This window comes from Hippichthys cyanospilos, chromosome 12 (assembly GCF_059441005.1).
Source record: "Hippichthys cyanospilos isolate Australia breed blue-spotted pipefish chromosome 12, RoL_Hcya_1.0, whole genome shotgun sequence".
NCBI lineage: Eukaryota > Metazoa > Chordata > Actinopteri > Syngnathiformes > Syngnathidae > Hippichthys > Hippichthys cyanospilos.
Window position 1 is genome coordinate 9,316,191 of NC_142380.1, and position 19,092 is coordinate 9,335,282.

Below are 19,092 nucleotides of genomic sequence, written 5' to 3' on the forward strand. Positions count from 1 at the left end.
CAGAACTTTGTTTAGGACGTTTTATTTGTATGTTTTGATTTAACATTTCCAGCTATTTGACATCATTTATAAGTTGACTTGAGTTTAGTTTAAGGTCGTTTCACTAGATGTGTAATGAGTGTAATGGCAAATCCATATTTCCAGGTATGTTGGTGAGAGCAATGTTAAAGTTATGCAATAGTCGTTTGATGTCTTACATTTCAAATACAGTAATATTATAATATTACTGTATATAAGATATAATTACTTTGGAATGACAGTAATAAGTAATAAATAATGCATTACAGTTTTGAAGTAACTTGCCCAACACTGGAAATGACATGTATGCATTACCAAACGTTTCCCTGATTTGTCTGGAAGTTCTTTTTTTTTTTTTAATCATATTTTTTTTGTCCCACCATCATTTCCCACCCTCTTGCGAGCTCTCTCACTCTGTCAATGTCTGTATGTATTTTTCGTTGCAGATGTTTTGACCGGCAGAGGTATTGCTCCAGAGGCTGATGCTTGGACGCAGGAGGACATGGCGCCGCACCATGAGCTCATACTCAAATTAGGGAGGATATCCGGAATCCATCCCTACACGTCTCGTTTAATCACTCAGGGCGGGGAAGAAAAGTGTTTATGGAGCTAATAGAAGAACGAGTACATTGCGTATCTCTGGGTGAATGCGCTGGTGTCCCAATCGTGTTTGTGTTGCAGCTACGCCTCCACGGTCCCTTGACATCACATGACACATCGCAACAGGATGAGTTAGCGGGGTTCCGGCCTGCTGCGGGGAAAGTGGGGGAAGGACAAAGCGGGGGCACGGCTTTAAAGTCTTGCCGAGTCATTAAGTCACACGGCCAGCGCCGCTAATTGTCTCTGCCGTGCTCATCTAATATAGACGTGGAACGACGACCTCAAAAGCAGGCCGAAGAGAAACAAACTTCTTAGAGAAACAACATTGGAGATCAGAGCCATTACTGTATATTGGACATTTATTTATGTATGGCCTTATATCTAAAGCCGCTGAAGCTTTTTTAGACATACAAATATGATGGCGCCGTGAGGTATGCATGACCCAATTTATGGGTTTTTCAAAAGTTGTCATTCAAATGATTTAGACATTTTGTCGTGAGTTCTGGAAGGTGTCAGTGAACTCTTGTGCAGTACGTTTTCCCAATCCTCTGAGATTTACATCAAAGTCATGTTACATGGGAGCTGAAATACCCGTGATCTCTTCTGATGTTATCCACTGCTCAATTAAAATGCGAGTACCAGCCCTTATAGTTTTCCTTACTTAAAGCACACTTGAACTCGATAAAGTTGAAGTTGATCGCAGCTCCGTCTCTAAATGTTAGCCCTCTCCCTTCGAGGTCTCTTCTTAGCCAAAGCTCAAAAATTGTTGCTTCACTAACTTTTAGTCTTTTGCACTCTTGCCAGCGATGTCCCACAGGACACACAGCCTAGAGAGTTCCTGGCTGATGAGACAAGGATCAGCTAATTATGTCGCCTGAGTGAGAAAATGCACCGTCCTTGCCGTAGTGTCTCTCTCATTCACACTCTCTTGCTTTCCCTCTTGTAAACGCCACTGAAGGGTGCTTATCCTTTTAAGTGGGCCAATCTTTCATTGATAACTCAGAGCTATCAAAGGCCGGGAAAATCGATTTCTTTAAAAAGCAACCGTCAACTCTGCGAGGACAACCTGAGCCCGTAAGCAGTCGCTCTGTCTAGAGAGGGCGACTTAGAATACGAATGTGTGCATGCTCGCATATAGCATAGTGTGAGATATATGAGCAGCGCCTTATGGTCGTCGCCTCTCTCTCCTCACTTACTGCCAAGCATTCAGAAAAAGCCAAACAAAAACGCGTGCTGAGTTCATTCTTATATCCTGGCCAAAACAAGATCCTGAAAGATATTTGTGCAAATTTTGGAGTGACCTCTAAATTCCTACAACTTTAGATTGTAGAAGTACAGTACTTAATAGGTGCAACGATTAAGCGATTAAATGACAATAAATCCATAACCAGATTAACTACAAAAAACTCTAAATCCTCCAAGTTTCAAAATGTATTTATTCAAGATTTATAGAGTCCTCTTGGAGAGATGACTAATTGGCATTGTGTTAAATCAAATTGAGTTATTTACAAACATCTGCTGTTGCTTTGGAAAACAATATTTTAGCATATTTAGAAAAAAACACAACAAATACAATTGATTCCTTTCTTACTTGACTGATTCTTTTGCAAAGAAGAGGGTTCCCTGAGGAGAAGATAAAATGGAAGAAGGGAGGAGAAAGTGATGAAATTTACTCCAATTTCAAGGGTTACCTTGACCAGAGTTTCATTTGTCATTCAAACATGTTTCCCAAAAATGTCACCCCCCCCCCCCCCCCCCCCCCCCCCCCCCCCCACCACCATCAACTTTTCCAGAAGGCTTCATTCCATTTTCAAAATTCTTTCTGTGTTTTACTGAGGTCGAAGTGGCCTTTTCAAGCATTTGGGTGGATTTTGTTTATTTATTTCTTTAATCTTATCACAATTCCATTTTGAGTGCTGAGGACAAACACTGCAATGTTAGCACTGATGCTTTTGGCTGGTACACCAAAAGTAGTCATTAAAAAAAAAAAAACATGTATATCACTGACCATAGGCTAAATCCTCATCAATCCCATTTTGGTGAATTCATTTCTTTATTAAAAAAATCTACACTATTGGTGATTTTAGCTAATTATTGACCCTTTGTTTGAAATAGCTATCTCTCTTTCACAATAAAATGTTAATGGTTGAATAAACATGATATTTTAGGGATCTCATGAAAAGTGATGTTTTTGGAGAGACGACCATTTCAACCAGGGTCAGCAATCTCTGAAGTGTGAGGCATACGTGCTAACCGGACTTCCACCGTGACGCTGAGACAAAAAAAAATACGGGCCAAAAATAAACGTCCACTGCAGTGGATGCAAAGGGAAAGGCTGGGTCTCGGGAGAATATGTTTAGAACTTAAACCAATTTCATCTCACATGGATATCAATGAAAATGTTCCAGGTCATATCCTCGTAGACATTTTCTTGACACGGCAAAGCCCACGAAGGCAACACTAAGCCTGCCGAGCTCAACTTCGCTCTGTGCTTGACACCTTCCCTCCATCATCAGAACATCATGTCTCCTCCTGAAAAGTGGATTAGGAAGGTGTGTTTGTTTACATAAAAGGGAGAGAGGAGAACAGAGGGGCGAGCCTGGGCGTATCTGTGTGTGTGTTTCACAAAAGTTGAAAAGGATAAAAAAGCATGTGGTTATTGTTATAGCGGATTTTTGTGACATAAAGAAGATGGAACCACCCGCCAGGCTTTTGTGGTGAGCTGATCTCGAGATTCGTGGTTCCGTGTGCGCTTGAGCAACATGAAACTTGATTTGAACATTCTAATACTCTATCCGAATATACTTCTGGGGAACATGTATAAATGTGGTGCGTGTTTGTAGGGTCGTGACATGACAACTCCCTCACATGACAAAGCACAGTAGGGCCTTTTGGACTGTCCAAACAAGGCTCGGCCAATGAAAACACACACATGCACAACATTTTCTCCTCTCATGGGCACTTCCTTCAATACGGTTCACCCCTCAGTCAGACTTGGAACGATAGGAATCACATTATAGCCTCTTGAGAGCCAGCCTATTCATTTCTGTCCAAAATTGTGTCCTTTTTGTCTCAGCAGGACAGCACAGTGAACTGCATCATAACCAAACACATGAAAAAAAAAAGTCCTCCACTGGGGACAATTGGATTTAGTTATGGTAGCTTTAATGAGTCGAAAGATTTGGAACACAAAGGAAAGACAATAAGTGGACACAAATGTGGACACAAATGAGTAAGGAGGGTCTGAGAAGGATATTAAAACTGTGATAAAGGCAAAATCAGATTTACAAGCCTCAAATTTTCAGTTTTTTTTTTTTTTTTTGCAGAGCAGCATTGACTTAATTAGAGGAACATTTTTTAAAATTTCCTGTAGAATGTTTTCAGCAACCTGAAGCAATACTTTTTAATAAACAATAATATGATGTTGTTAACAAATATTATTACCTATTTAGTCAAAGACAAATCTGCAGTGGAAGGGCAAGCAAAGAAATGTAATCACCAAAATAATCCACTGTATTAACTGTACAATGCTAAAAATTGTTTTTTTTTTTGTTTTTTTGTTTTTTTGCTGAGCATTTTTGTGAATTATGAGGAGCAAATGTCTCATTTTTGGAGCATTTGTTTGGCAGGTTAATCCTAGGGACATGAAGCAACAATTTTAGTAAGTAATAGTCAATGACATTTTTAACCACGATAATTATCATCATACTACAGTGACTATTGTCAAATGCATCGATGGCCTTTTATTCTGTGTAAGTTTGAAATGTCTGACTGCATGTGAATGCACCATGTGTCTAATCCTCACATCAGAATCAAATGGAGACTCGAAGGTGTTCAGCGAATTGTAACAGACCATCGCTCCGGAGAAAAACTTCAAAATAAACACCTGATATGGCTATTGTGTGTATGTTTTGAAGTTGGCCTGTGTAGCTCATTGGTGGCGTTGGTGTTGGAGCGCCTGACATAACTCTTCCTACTCTTCATCCTCTTCCTCCGACAGTGGCCTGAACCGCGGCGAAATGTGAAATGTCATTCAAAGAATATTTGGGACCTTTAGCGGGCCTTTCCATTCTCAGTTTAGTTTAGTTTTCAGCCTTGAGTTATTTCAAATGTACAAAAGCCACTTGCAACATTCCACCTGAAGCACACAGACAGCGAAGCAAACTGTCCTTAGAAGGCTTTGCAAGTGGCCAGCTTGTGATGTCATCTTTTTTAGCGTCGATGATACCCCCCCTCCTCCAGTATCTGTTGATATCACATTGTTATTTTTCCATCTTAGCTTTTGTCCGTGTGGAGCACTCGGTCTTCATTCAGCCAGACGCTTACAGACATGAGGTAAGACGTGAAAGAGCTTAATGAAGATGAAAAGGGCAAATTCCAGAAACATTTCTGCTTGTATTAGTGCACTGAGAAGAGGCCCAGGTCCAGCACTTTGTGACCTTCTGCAGAACATGTTTGACGGCACTGTAATTCCAACAAAGTGAAAAGTATTCATTTCCGTGACAGCAATGTTAGTTTTGACAAATTCCATTCCTTTTTTTCCCCGATTTGAGAGAAGATCAGTGGCGTCCGCTCATTCATTATGGAGTAAAACATGGCCTAGGTTAAAGCGGAGTATTGTCCTCTAAGTGTAATTATAAGCTTGCGATAATAATACAACTATAAAACACAGAACACAAAAACATCCCATGTATCTATCCAACAATGTGGGACTGTGCTGCTTTTAGCGAAGAAATGTTTAAATTTAGATAGCACAGCTATAGAGCTGCGGTAGCTTCGGCCCTAGAGCGCTGCTTCTCAACTTTTTTTCAATTACATACTCTGTGAAATATATTTTTCCAACCGACAATGCTCTTCTTGACATTTGTAGTAGTATCGCTTAGGTGTATTTTATTCTGCAACCTCAATAGATTGACAATAGATGGATAGTCTATTTTTTAGTCTGGCTCACTTGCTGAAAAATTGTGTCACTAATGGCAAAGTCAAATTATAATTCTTCTTCAAATGATCAGTTCCAACCCATAAAAGGCAGGTGTCTTGTATAATCATGTCATACCATTAAAAAAAAAAAAAAACTCTAAAAGGTTCAGCTTGCAAGAGTGTGAGTAGAATATCAATCAAGCACCAGCGGGAAGATCAGAATGTACTCGAGGAATAAATCAGCACTGTCTCACCAAACATGCTATACTTCAAAAGCAAGTCCATTTCATTCAATCCAGGAAGAAGCCTGATTTGCAGTGTTTGCACTTACCCTGGAAGGCATCCGAGTGGCTAGCGATCAGGTGTTTCAGCTCGTAACTGTAGAGGTAAATGTTGTGGAGGGTTTCTCGCTTGACTGCTAACTGGTAGCTTTCCTCCATTTTGCGGGTGCAGCAAGATGGACCCTGGTGCTTGCACACCAACAGATCCACATCTGAGAGAAAAAGGCAGACATAAGTCACAGGAAATCAGTTCTGCAAGAAAACAATTGCCAGACAATTTGGCAGATGATAGGCAGAGCGTTGCCGGCCATTTGCAGCAAAATAGGTACAAGCAAACATCTGCTTATCATCTGCAAAATTGCAACCTTTTGGCTAACATTTGCAACTTGAACAAACCCTGACGAGAATGCAATATTCTTAAAACATTATGAAACTGTCTTAAATGTTTTTCATGCGAGAAGGAAATTTTGATCATGTTCAAAATGACATAAAAAAACAAATGAGTTTTTCAGAACAATTACGATTTTTTTAGAAGATTTGAAGAAGAAACGCAACTTTGAACAAACCCAGACAACATCAAAAGCCCCGCTACCTTCCTCGACACTTGCCAACTTTAAACAAAGGTCCCGTTTGCAAGTATGTTATTGAAGTTAATCACGTAACAATAAAAGGTTTGAAACAGATCAGCTGATGTTTGCCTCGGCTAATAATAAACCTCTCTGAACAGAGTCCAAATCCGCCATAGTCCCGTTGCTTCCGGAGGACTACAGATTTATGTATGTCGCATATGATCATCCAGCGTGGAGCCTGAGTATGCGCGTGTTTGTACAGTGGCTGGAGTATGCACACAGATAAACAGCCCATAACTCTGCTGGGAGACACAAGAGGCACCATGGGAGGGTGAGAAAGTAGACCAAGTATACGACGACGTTCCCCGCTATAAATATCTCCATGCTATATTAACGTAGCGTTGTCGTTGAGCGCGATCAGGATTGACCACGCGTCTTGTACGAAAACAAACAGGCTCAAATGGTAATCGCCCGTTATAGCATCATTCGCAACAACGGCGCGAAGGCAACGAGCTAACGATGATCGGCCAAACAGCTCAATCAGACGATTACATCAGCTGAAAACGAGGCCACCCTGTTCCTGCCAGCGTCACCTGCTTTGCACCATTATAAACACAGCCAATGACATCATTTCCAGTGCTCACAATGAGCTCCGGCTAGTCAAACAGTCTTTTCCCACTTGTTTCCCTGCCCAAACTCGTAGGCAGTAGCCTGATATGATAACTCGCTGGACAGGGGGAAGGGCCGCAAGGCAGGTGTTGTAACTGGAGCCTAAAGTATGGCCTTAGGAGCGAGCGCAAGAGCAGCGCCTCAGCGACCAAATCCCTCCGTGAAACACAATAGGCTCGCATTCTCAATCCCTCTTTCCCTTTCTGCCCCGCTCTACCATTTGCCGGGCATATCCTCGACAGGCCTGGGTGTCTCTTCATTACTTGCCGGGACTCCATTTGTTCCCGGAGAAGTGAAGCCAAAACTGGATCTTCTTCCACTTCCAACAACAGGGCTCACAAAAGCAGGCCAAACAGACTCACGGGCAGCTTTATTCACTGGAGCTATTACCGCTCACAATAACAACAAAACAAGAGTGCGCTGAAAAAAAGAATGATTTCCCTCCTGTGAAACTATGATTTTTATTATATTCTAATTATACTTTACGTGTATTTTTCATTCTATTTATTTATGTACTATTTTTATTTACAATTTTGTTGTACTGTATACCTTTTTCAAAAACAACAAAGGCATTCTATTCAATTCGTTCACCCCATTCTCAATGTTGCATCTCCAAATACATTCGAAAATATTTGCAAATGATATTCAGCGCACTTGTAGGCAAATGTTCAAACCTAGCATTTACCCTGGAATATCACAAGGTGTCTGTAAGTATATGCATCAGTATTTAAATATATATGAATGCAGCAAGCTTGCAACTTTTGTGAAGATAAGCGGCTATTGGAAATGGATGGATGGATGCTTTTGCAAGCACATTTAAAAAAAACAAAACAAAAAAACATCAGAAAAGTCGTACTGAACAATAAGCCTCAGGGTTCAAAACATGACAAAAAAGCATCAGCTCATAGGCGAAAATTTACAGTCGTCCTAGTTTCAATATAATGTGAACGTTAATGTAAACAGTTCATATTGGTTGATTTGATTATCAAATAAATGACAACAGTGTGATTGGCATGTAGAACTTTAAAAACAACAAAAACGGGCCATTGGGGCACGACCTATGTAAAATTGGGACAAACCAATGGTTCTGGTGACATCTGTTGGAACACGGGATACAAGACTCAAGATCAGGACTGTCCCAGTCAAAACGGAACATCAGTGGTTAACTCACAAGCTAGCTGGTGACTAGCACCTCTTGTTGCGCCGTTTAAAGCCCCGTGATGCCGCAGTGGCATATATTTCAGCAAATCAGAAAGATATGAGCCGGTAACTCTAGAAGTATTTGTATATACGTGATTCTATTTGATTTGACGTACGGCAGATGTTAGCTGCATGACACCATATTGACTATAGAATGTTCTGCAGTTGTTTTCTTTACAATCAACATTGTGATATCTCTGCAAATGACACTGTGACAGACTCCTGACTGAATGTGAACCCGCTGCCACAGCGCAATGAATAAAGATAACGTACTGCTTCTTTTGCGACATGCCCATAAGTGAGCTCATCGTGCATAATCTGGCTCTCATTTTCCTTGGTGTTAGCGTATTATCTCTCTGATATGAAATGAATATGCAGGGGACTCTCTGTGTAATCCTGGCCGACCTGGCCGTCCCTTGCGAGTAGCTGCATGGCGTAAGTGATACGCAGAAAGACTTTGTCTCTTAAAGCCGCCGCCGCAATCAAGACCGTCTGACTGAGTTACAAATATACCTGCTCGGGTTTTGCGGGACCATTAGCGGCCAAGTCAAATGTGTCTGCAGTCTTTTTGCAACAGCTGAGATTTTGGAATCGATGGAACGTTTTCGAACATAATTGCAGTGAAGGCGAAACTAAAATATTTTTTCAAACTCGGCACTGGCTGATGTTAAATCCTGGTAGTGTGATAACTGTGAGGAAAAATATCGCGGTATTAAAATTAGAATTAGAGCTACATTTCTTTCCAGAGGATACAATACATTTTAATTTGAAACAGAATATTGAATGCTTGGTACGTTAAGAAGTGTGTAGTACAAATGAATGAATGAATAAATGAATAAATGAATGAATACATTAACATTCAAATCACAGTGCTTTTAAGCTATATTCAAGCCAAATATCACCTCCTCATATTTCATGCAGGCCAAGAAGGATTAAAAAAAAAAAAAAAACATCAGTTGCTATCTAATTATTTTCAGAGAGGACTCTTTGAGTCAACTCTGCAATCATTAGTGATATTGTGTCACAACCAGCTATATGACGATAAGGCATTCTATTCTATTGTATTCTATTATTATTGTTAAATTGCATCGCATTTCCCTGAATGTCCACTGTGAGGCAGAGTAAAGTTTGAAAAATTCCTAAAAAACAAAAAAAAAATATATATTTTCTAAATAATGTTTATTATCACCTATAACCCTTAATATTATACTGAAATTAAGTTGGTTTTACATGCATGGGTATAAAAAGTTGGAAAAGCAAAATGCAAAAGTTGGAAATTACGTTAGCCTTTTTAAGTCATGTATTGAGAGCAATCTTGTAAGAGGGCTAAGCATCAGGACTTTAATTTTTTGGGTAAAGTTTTGTCAAATCACCTCAAACAAACGGCAGCATAATCAAAATTCAACATATTTATTGGTATTAGAAACACAAACGTATCATGCTAGTCTGATGCTTAGGTCTGGAGGGTTAAAGACAAAGACCCCCCGCCCAACCTTCATGCATGCAAAGAAAGTTTAAAAAAAAAAAAAAAAAAAACAGAAGTTGCCCTGTAATTATTTTGAGGCAGTTTACGGAGTCATATCTGCAGGCACTAGTGATACCATATCACTTCTAGCGATACAATGACAATGCAGGTAATCTGTTCTGTTCCATCCTTGTTTTATTATCAAACTGCACCACATTTCCACAAACGTCCACTATGAGGCGCACTAGACATTTAAAAAAAAAAAAATCGTGATACAATTTTTGAGATTTGCTGCACTCTCCAAAGTTACGTCTGATGGCTACTGTGTAGCTTTGGCGGGGGTTCAGAAGCAATTCACTTAGTCAAATTCAGGCAGCAGATCAGCTGTAATTCATCGGGCAGTTTGGCAAGGTTATAGCATCTGATTAAAGGCCTCTGCAATCAACTGACAGTTGGAGTGGATTTTCTGCTACGTCTCAAAAACCAATGGGCTGTCTTAAGATAGCATGTGAAATCCTTTATCATCAAGCTATGCCATATGGATGACTTCATTTGGCAAAATAGTTATTTTAAACATCTGCAAACTGATCGGATCTCATCAATTCTTCCTTGCAAAACTGCTCACGAAATGTCAAACTGCTTAAGGAGTCGATTGGTCCCATAATAGCACGTTTGATGAAAAATAGCTGATCCTGCTACACAATTTCCCAGAGGTTATTACATTGAAGGTATTTCAACAGATAATAAATATATTATTGAGAGTAGGAATAGGAGAGTACCATTAACAAGTATCAGGTGCCAACAGCAATATCGGCTGATCTATTGAAGCAGTTTTATGAACACAACCTAGAAATTACACATGAAAAAATAGAACATTTTATTTAATTTTAATGCAATCATTGATTTTAGGGAGTCATTTTGTGTATCAGAAAAAAAAGTACTAGATGTATTGGTACTGGCTATCAGTGACTGCTCAAGAGTTGAGCACTCATTGTATTTTTGATTTTCAAGTTTGTGACTAAAGAATAGTAAAAAAAAATGTCTGGTACTAAATAACTTAAGTAATAGTAACTAAGTAATCAGTTACCTTAGGAATCAATAACGATAGTGTAGCACTTAAAGTACTCCAGTAGTTTTGCACTGAGTTACCAAGGGTAATCACTCAGTACGTAAATAATCAATTCCTTGAAGTAATTTAGGACTAAATTTTCTTCATACCAGCCATTACAGACCCTCCTTTAGTCAAACAGTAAAAAAAAAGAGAAATATAAATAAGTGCTGAAAAAAATAATGTTTAGAATCTTAATAAACATAAAATTGGTCTTTCTTTCTTAATGAATTAATCACGAGCCATTTTTGACCACCAATTAGCAGAAAAAAAAATGTGGTTTTCAAGCTGATAAAGTGGCGCTGGGAGGCAGGGGGGGTTCTTGACAGGCAGCCCTGCTTCTTACTCATTTGTGGCCACCGAATTGATTGTGCCTGGCTAAAGCGTTCACACACTTAACCCTTAAGACTCAAGCGGGAGTCCTAATTCCCTTAATCATCGTCAGGTGACAAATACCTCTGGAGTAATTGAGCATATTAAAGCTTGGGCTCAGGGCTCGCCGCTTGTTAGTCGCAATCCCTTCGGCACTGACAGCTCAGTGCCCTCGGCTGCACAATACACAACTATGCTGACATGCCATGCGCAATACGCCTTGTCACAGTGGCCCAGCTCCATATTGCTGAGAGGCCCTTTTTTTCGACTGATTAAAATAAAAGACACGCAGGCCACATCTCTTTCATACGGTTTCACGCGGATCAAGAAGAGGGTTAAGGTTTCCTGACACTGTTATTTTGATATTTGACATGAGAGGGAGAAAAATATTGTAAGAAAACAAGCAATTAAGAGTGCTTGGGACTGAGGAAACGGCTTCGCTTTTAACTCGTCTGATCCGCTGAGCTTCTACCAAGGGGCGGGGCTTGGGCTCGACCGTGCCAAATCCAAATACGCCTCAAAGGATTCTTTACAACGTACCTGCATTTTTTGGACGCCTTTAAAAGCGGTCAGGTTATTGCTGCGAAGGCCTGTCAGGGTCTGGCACATGGGCCGAAAGTTGGGGAAAAGGCCAGGGGTCAGACACGGAGCACTAAGAGGGCAAAGCACAAGGCTGACGGGCTGAGCGAGGCGGGCGTCGTTAGATCAGAGAGCAAAGCATGCTGTTCAACTTAACTCGTTCAATGCCAGAGACTTATTTTCATGTTTTTTGGAGTATCTGGGATTGAATGTCTGGACTTTAAAAAAAAAAAAAAAGTGAAAATACGTCCCTGGCATTGAATGAGATCAGTATCTGGGATTGAATGTCTGGATGTATTTGCAAGCACATTCAAACTTTGTGCAACTACATTTCAACATACTGTGCAAGTATGCTCAAACGTATTTTCGGGTATGGCTGACAAATTGTGAGTGCGTATTTGAGCGTATTCGAAAATACATTTAAACATGCCGTGCAAGTATGTTTGAACGTTTGCCTTTCTGTACAAGTTTGCGCACGTTTGTTCAAACGTATTTGCAAACACGTTCAAACATTGTGCATGCACGTTTAAACGTATTTGCGAGTACGTCCGAACACATTGTGCAAGTATGCTGAAAATTATTTGCAATTATGTTGGGCCATATTGCGTAGGTATGCTCAAACTCAAACACGGTAATCGACTTTGAACCGGCGCGGCACTGGTAAGCCTGGCGCCACGGACAAAGAACCTTGGAGGCCATTGCCACAATGACTTCTTCATCTTGGGCTCTGCTACTTTGCTCACATCTTTTTCAGGCTCTGCCGGGAATGTTGGATTTTACCCAAGTTGGAACATGGGAAAAGGCAGATGCGCACTAATTTTTGTCTACATGAGCAGGACGTGTCCTCCATGTGTTTGCTCTCTCAGCAAGAAAGGCCAAGTTAAAAGGAGAATCCAAATAGTCCATCTCCAGCCAATCAAAGGCCATGTTGAGCTTAGAGGACAGGCCAGAACTTTTGATGGTCTAACTGGTTAAGGATGTGGCGACACACAGCGTTGCCATTCCCCTGCTATTAAGAACATCAGAAGATTGCTTTGCACTTAGCACATTTTCCTTTAGCCCATAACAACTGTACATACAAAAAAATAAACAAACATGTAACTGATTATTATCATTTTGAAAGTTTTTTTTTTTTTTTTACTTTAACTTATTGAACAGGGTAAATAAATGTCAACCAGCAAGAAAGCAATTGTTTTATAATTTCATATGTTCTATACAATCTGACTATTTCATAAACTGTTAAGTCAATACTTTCTGTTAAATGTGATGAGGAAAATTAGGATTTTTTTTCCCGACGCTTCTGACGCTGCCTCAAATTTTTTTTAGCATATCCTGTGGGCCACTGAAACTGGGATGGAGGGCCAAGAATGGCCCCCGGAACATAGTTTGGACACCGATGCCCTATTTTATATATATATATATATATATATATATATATATATATATATATATATATATATATATAAAAACGAGAGAATACCTACACCAACATATCATCTTTAACATATCCTAAAGAGTTTTTGTTCAAAATGTTTATATTTTTTCTCGTAGAACGATGAAAAGATGATTTGAATGATCTTCAGCTTAAGACCAAGACTACTTTTCTTTTGTTCGGAAATAATGGCAAAAACTAAATCTTATTAGAAGAACTGATGTACACAAATTACGTACCATATTAGTATTATGTTTACTTAAATCTACTGTCATTGTCTACTTTGTCGGAAATATTTTTGGGGTCCTCTTGTTTTAAAATTACAGTTTTGCATGGGTATAATTTGAGGAAACATGTTCTCATTCATTACTAATTTAAAAAACTGCATCTAGAAAACCTTTGCCAGGAAAACTGGCTTCAACTTTCAAATTGAGGAAATGTTGCTTCCATTTTACAGGATACTGTCCATGAACTATTTGCTTGAATCTAGGCTTAAATAAGGGTGGAAAATGTTTCTTTTGAGCTATATTTTGAAAAACCTACTGAAACGATTTTTACAATATGAATTATTTTATTAAATTTTACCTTTTCTTGAATTTGATTTGGAGCATGCTTAAATTTAGAATTTCGTTTTTGTTTTTGCACTCAGACTTTTCCTAAAACCATTAGAAAAAAAAAATCTTAAATTGGCTTTCCAGACAAAAACAAAAATTCTTACCCAACTGGCAAATGTTTTTTTTTTTTTTTTTTTACTTAAACCAGATTTTTTTTTTTTTTTTAGCTGGGTACTTTTTGCTTTGAGAGGCCGAGTGGAGCGTCGTCGCCTGAACTGCTCTGCTGAGCGTCTGCCTTCCAAGAGGCTTTATGACCTAATCTCACTATGTGGTGTTTGGCTGCGTATCACGGCACACAAGTAGCGCACAGTATAACTCTCAGAATCTCAGCAAAAACGATTCACGTCAGAGATTGTCTTAGGGGTTAGGGTGTATAACACTTAAATATATATTATATATTTAGTAGATATAAAACAAGTTTATTTGAACTTTTTTTTTCTTGCGATATGCCTTGGGCCGCCAAAAAATTGATGGAGGGCCACAGATGGCCCTGGGGTCACAGTGTGGACATCCCATGATTTAAACATTCTAAGATCAAACATAGCAAAAAATACACAACCTTAAAGTGTGAATCTTTTTTTTCATGATCATTTCCAGTTAGAAGTGTCTGATGTTGCCCGTTGCCACACTCTTGGCACATTTGCTGAAAAATGCGTTGAATGAAACGCCACTCTGTATCCCGACACAAGCGTGGCAGTGTGAAAGGAGCTGAAGTTTTGCCACTTGAAATTTGGGGCCTTGCTTGTGTTGGCATTTGATCTGAGAAAAGTGACGCGCTGTAGCACAACAAACACACGCAGCAAAGCTCCCACTCAAACATCCCCACCGCTGCTCAGCACTTTGAAGGCATGATCGTGTCTAACCCAAAACAAGCTACTCGAAAGGCGAGTGTAAACAAGAAGCAAAAACAAGAAGCCCAAAATGTACTCGTAAAAAAAAAATCCAGCGCTGTTTGATCAGCTGTGGCTCGGAAGGCCATAGCAGAAACCTTAGAAGCCTACAAACACAAATTATTGCAAAGTTTCTTTTTGAGATATGACTATAAGGGTCGAAGAGGTCATTTGTAGACTAGTGGTTCACATACGCATCTCTCAAAGGTTTTGGGATGGTCAAGCATGTGACTGCGTTGAGACTAAAAGTATATGATTTTGTTCTAAAGTGATGAGTTATACACAGCTTTTGTGTGACCGAATCACAGCTCATCTGAATTTGGTGATAGTGATTTGCGCTATCTGAGCTGTGATTGGTGGCTACTTGAACCCTCAGCAACAATGTCATTTTCCGTCCACGGCAAGTAGCAAAACTACGAAAGTGCAGCGCTCCCGATGTGGAGTCAAAATTTTTGACTGGCTATCTCATTTGCAAATATTTGAATTTTTTTGCATATATGTCCACAATAAGCTAAATGCTAAAAACATGGTATTTTTTTTCCGCACATTGCTACAGAGTTTGCTTATTAACACGTCATGGCATTATGGGAACTAATACAATATTTTAAGCATTTAGCCTGGAAGTATTTGCAATTGCATTCAAACATGTACATTCGAACATATTGGCAAGTGCATCCGAACGTATTTTCAAGTAAGTCCAAACGTGTTACCAAATGTGTCCGAACATACTTTCCAATGTATCAAAACATATTCTCAAATGCGTCCAAAGCTATTTTAAAATGTGTTCAAACATATTTTTGAGATACACCCAAACATCAAGCCAAGTGCGTTGGAATGCACTTTTAAGCTAAATGCTAAAAACGGAATATTTTCATGAATTTGCAAGTACGTTTGAATGCAGTTATAAATATGTTTGACCATATTTACAAGTGCATTCAAATAGAATTGTAAATACGTTTGAACGTAGTTGCAAGTAAATACAAATAAGTTTGCCTGTCAAAAATATGTCCGGCACTTTGGCATCTCTATGCTTCTGTACAAAATGGCCACCCCCTGTGATGCATTCAAATGGGTGAATTTTGCTGCTGCTTAAATTAGATTCCGCAAATATAATATAAATCAGAATACCTTATTTAGACTAGAAATTTTGCATACAACATGGAAAGGAACATTTTTGACTAATCTTCTCGTTAAGGATCTGGGAAAAATATGTGGTTGTTGTTGCTGTTTTCAATCAAATTTGTTGTTTCCTCAACTTGCAATTCCTGCCACTGCCTACCAGTATTTAATTTGATTAAAATTCATGTAAAAATCGGGGAAGCAACTGCCGCAACAGACTACCATTTACCTTCCACAAAAGGGTCACAAACGCATGACGTGTTAGCTTGTCACGCTAAGCTCAGTTCTAACTGCCAGCATTCTCCAAAGACCAAGGTCCTTCCGTCTGCTGCCTGTGAGCGTGCAAGCGCCGCTCATAAACCAAACGCTCATCCTCTTGTTGCTAGTAGCGACAACAAACAGCTTCACAAACAAATATCAGATGGTTTGGAGACGCTTTGCACTCAGCTATCCAATGTCCAGACTTCATGCCCCGAAACTCACTTCCGCAAGGCATCTGCACATTGAAAGGGCAAAACCGCTAAGCAAAGATGGTCGCTATGGAGCCGCATCAATGGAACGCATATTCAGAGGACTGACAACGCTAACCCCCAGAGAAAGTCAGCATAGTTGAAGCCTCTCAAGATGTCTTTTACCTCCAAAATGTGTTTGGAATCAATGGGTATCCTCGTAAAACAATATTTCCCTTTGCGTGAAGGAGGAAAAACACATACCACGATGAGATAAGAGATGCAAAATTCAACAGTTTGAAACTATCAATTATTTGGCAGAAGAAAACGGCTCCTTAAAAATAAGCTTCAAGTTTTTGAATGCCTCTCACAGTGTGCAATTGTGTCAAACTAAACATGAAACAAGGGAATATAGTTGTTTAATTTAAAACAGTCACACAGGAGATTTGCCTTGGCAAAGTCCGCATACCTTAATGCTAGCAATAAAATCACCACTGACATGCTAACAGGTGGCAAAGCAACGGGTTTTCAAAGCAGTAGATATTTTGTCAAGTTCTGTTGTGGTTTGTTGTGCGTTGTTATCAGGGTTTTTTCTGTTCTTTTCTGTTTTGGCCTTTTCTCAGGTTTTAGTTGCGTTTTCGAGTATGGGCGTTTTGTTCATGTGCTTAGTTCAGGTGTTGTTCCCTTCGTGTCGGTCTTTGTCAGTGTTAACTGTCAGTTAACCTGCCCCTTGTGTTGGCCGATCAGCTTCCTCTTCCAATTGTTTCTTGTCGCCTCGTTAGTTGTGAGTGTATTTAATTTGCAGTTTCTTTTCAGCTGGTGTTGGGTTATTGTTGCACAGTTGCTGTCGCCCTGTCTTAATATCCGTCAAGGTTTTTGCTAGTCTCCGTTAAATTTGTTCTTGTGTTCTCCAGAGTCAGTTGTTTAAGTTTATTTTGGAGTAGATTAATTCTGGGTTTTGTTACTTTGTATGATGCCATCCAGCCCATTTTCATTCTTCATATTAAACCATTAGTTTTCTAAATGCAACCTGAATCCCTGCCACCGGGTCCACACCGTCCACCTCCTCACCCACTATGCTGGACTGTAACATGTTTCAACACAAATTGTAAAATATTCTAGTTTTGTATTGATAAATCAAAAGGATGTAGCTTGAGTGAGGTTAGCAAAGAAGAGATACTATAAAAGTTGTTTGGTGCAATATTGTTACTTTGGCACTTAAAGGGACACTGTGTAAGATTTAGACCGTTTTTCATGAAAAAGGAATACATCAAATAATTATAATTGTCAAAAACTTGCAAATACATGTGCTCTTATTTATGATGAAATGAGATTATATGGCAGCCATGTCTGCTATAGTTACAGAGAAATGCAGCACCTCCTGCTGTCCATAGTGAAAAACAGGCTAAATCTTACCATATTCCTTTGGAAGAATTAATATGAATACAACAGAAATGGAGAAGCAACATATGCAGACAGACAATACACAAAACCCACAGGCTTATATTCTTTAACTTCCTTGAAAAATGACGTATTACAGGAATTTAACCATCAATTAAGAAAGTAGTAGTATTTTTCTTTCTGCAAGTGAATGACTTACACCACCCACAGTGGCCAAGACAGGCACACCAAAATAATACAGTTAATTGTTTTGCCGCATTAAAGCATGATGCACACTGACAGATTGGGTGCTATTTCTCTTAATAAAGAAGCAGTAAGAAAGCTGAAATGGCATTTCCAGTCATTACAATGGCAAATAATAGTTGAAGAATTGAAGCTGTCTTGAACAGAAAGTCATAATAGGTCTCCAGTCACACAATAGTAGTGAAGGAACCAACCCTTCACACCCGCATCCACACAGTCATGGATTGCAAACAGAATCCACGCTGCCTGATCACAAGTCACGGCAATTTAGTCACCTGACATGCTCACGATTATTTTAAATTAAGTTTGATGAAGTGGTATTGATTTTTTTAAAGGTAAATACTTTAAACATAAAGAAGATGTGGCCGTTTTTGACTTGCTAAGATGAAAATTCAACTGAATGTATTAAAAATGAGGTTAAATGTCACATCAGACAGACAGACAGACAGACAGACAGACAGACAGACAGACAGACAGACAGATAGATAGATAGATAGATAGATAGATAGATAGATAGATAGATAGATAGATAGATAGATAGATAGATAGATAGATAGATAGATAGATAGATAGATAGATAGATAGATAGAGATGAAAAAAATTATAGGTGAAAAAAATGACTGGCGATTGCAGTGGTTTGATAAAAAATCCGAATATGTTCACAATAATGACTCTGCTGCCACTTGTGATTAGTTGCTTTCCATTCACTATTTGCGTTTGTTGATGAGCCATGGAAGGCCGCAGAGGACCGGAGCGGATCGGGGGCGGGGCGTGGCGGGGAGTGTCTGACCTGTTCCAGGTGTCTCCGGGACTCTGTGCAGCGGACCGACCTGCCTCATCTGGAAGGCAGCCCTCACCTCATGACAACTGTAGGCGCTAACCTGGAGCGCGCTCGCCGCCAATAAGAGCGCCAGCAAAATCCTAAAAGCTCCGCGGGACTTGACGCGTGGGCATATTCCTGCGCGGGACATTGCCGCATGTCACACCGGAGCGGAGAGCCTGCTGGATGGATGATTGGATGGATGGAACTCCGCGGGGAGTGAGTGCGTGCGCGCGCGGAAGTGCGTGTGGAGTCCAAAAAAGAAGCGACGATGAGTTTTTCAACATCTGATCCGGACTGCGGTTTTGTTCACATTATCGGTGGAGAGGTGTGCTGTCTGCTC

The 19,092-nt window shown here is 39.7% G+C and overlaps 1 protein-coding gene across 2 annotated transcripts in view; it reads right to left on the bottom strand.

Annotated features, from left to right (window-relative positions):
* Positions 1 to 19,092, bottom strand: part of gpc5c (glypican 5c) — a 120,477-nt gene extending 101,385 nt beyond the window's left edge. For both annotated transcript variants that reach the window (XM_088428573.1, XM_088428571.1), the window contains exons 1-2: positions 18,720 to 19,092; positions 5,870 to 6,031 (exon numbers count right to left, since the gene is read on the bottom strand). In XM_088428573.1, the coding sequence (XP_088284699.1) occupies positions 5,870 to 6,031; positions 18,720 to 18,900 (343 nt within the window). In that variant the 5' untranslated portion in view covers positions 18,901 to 19,092. The remainder of the gene's footprint in view (positions 1 to 5,869; positions 6,032 to 18,719) is intronic.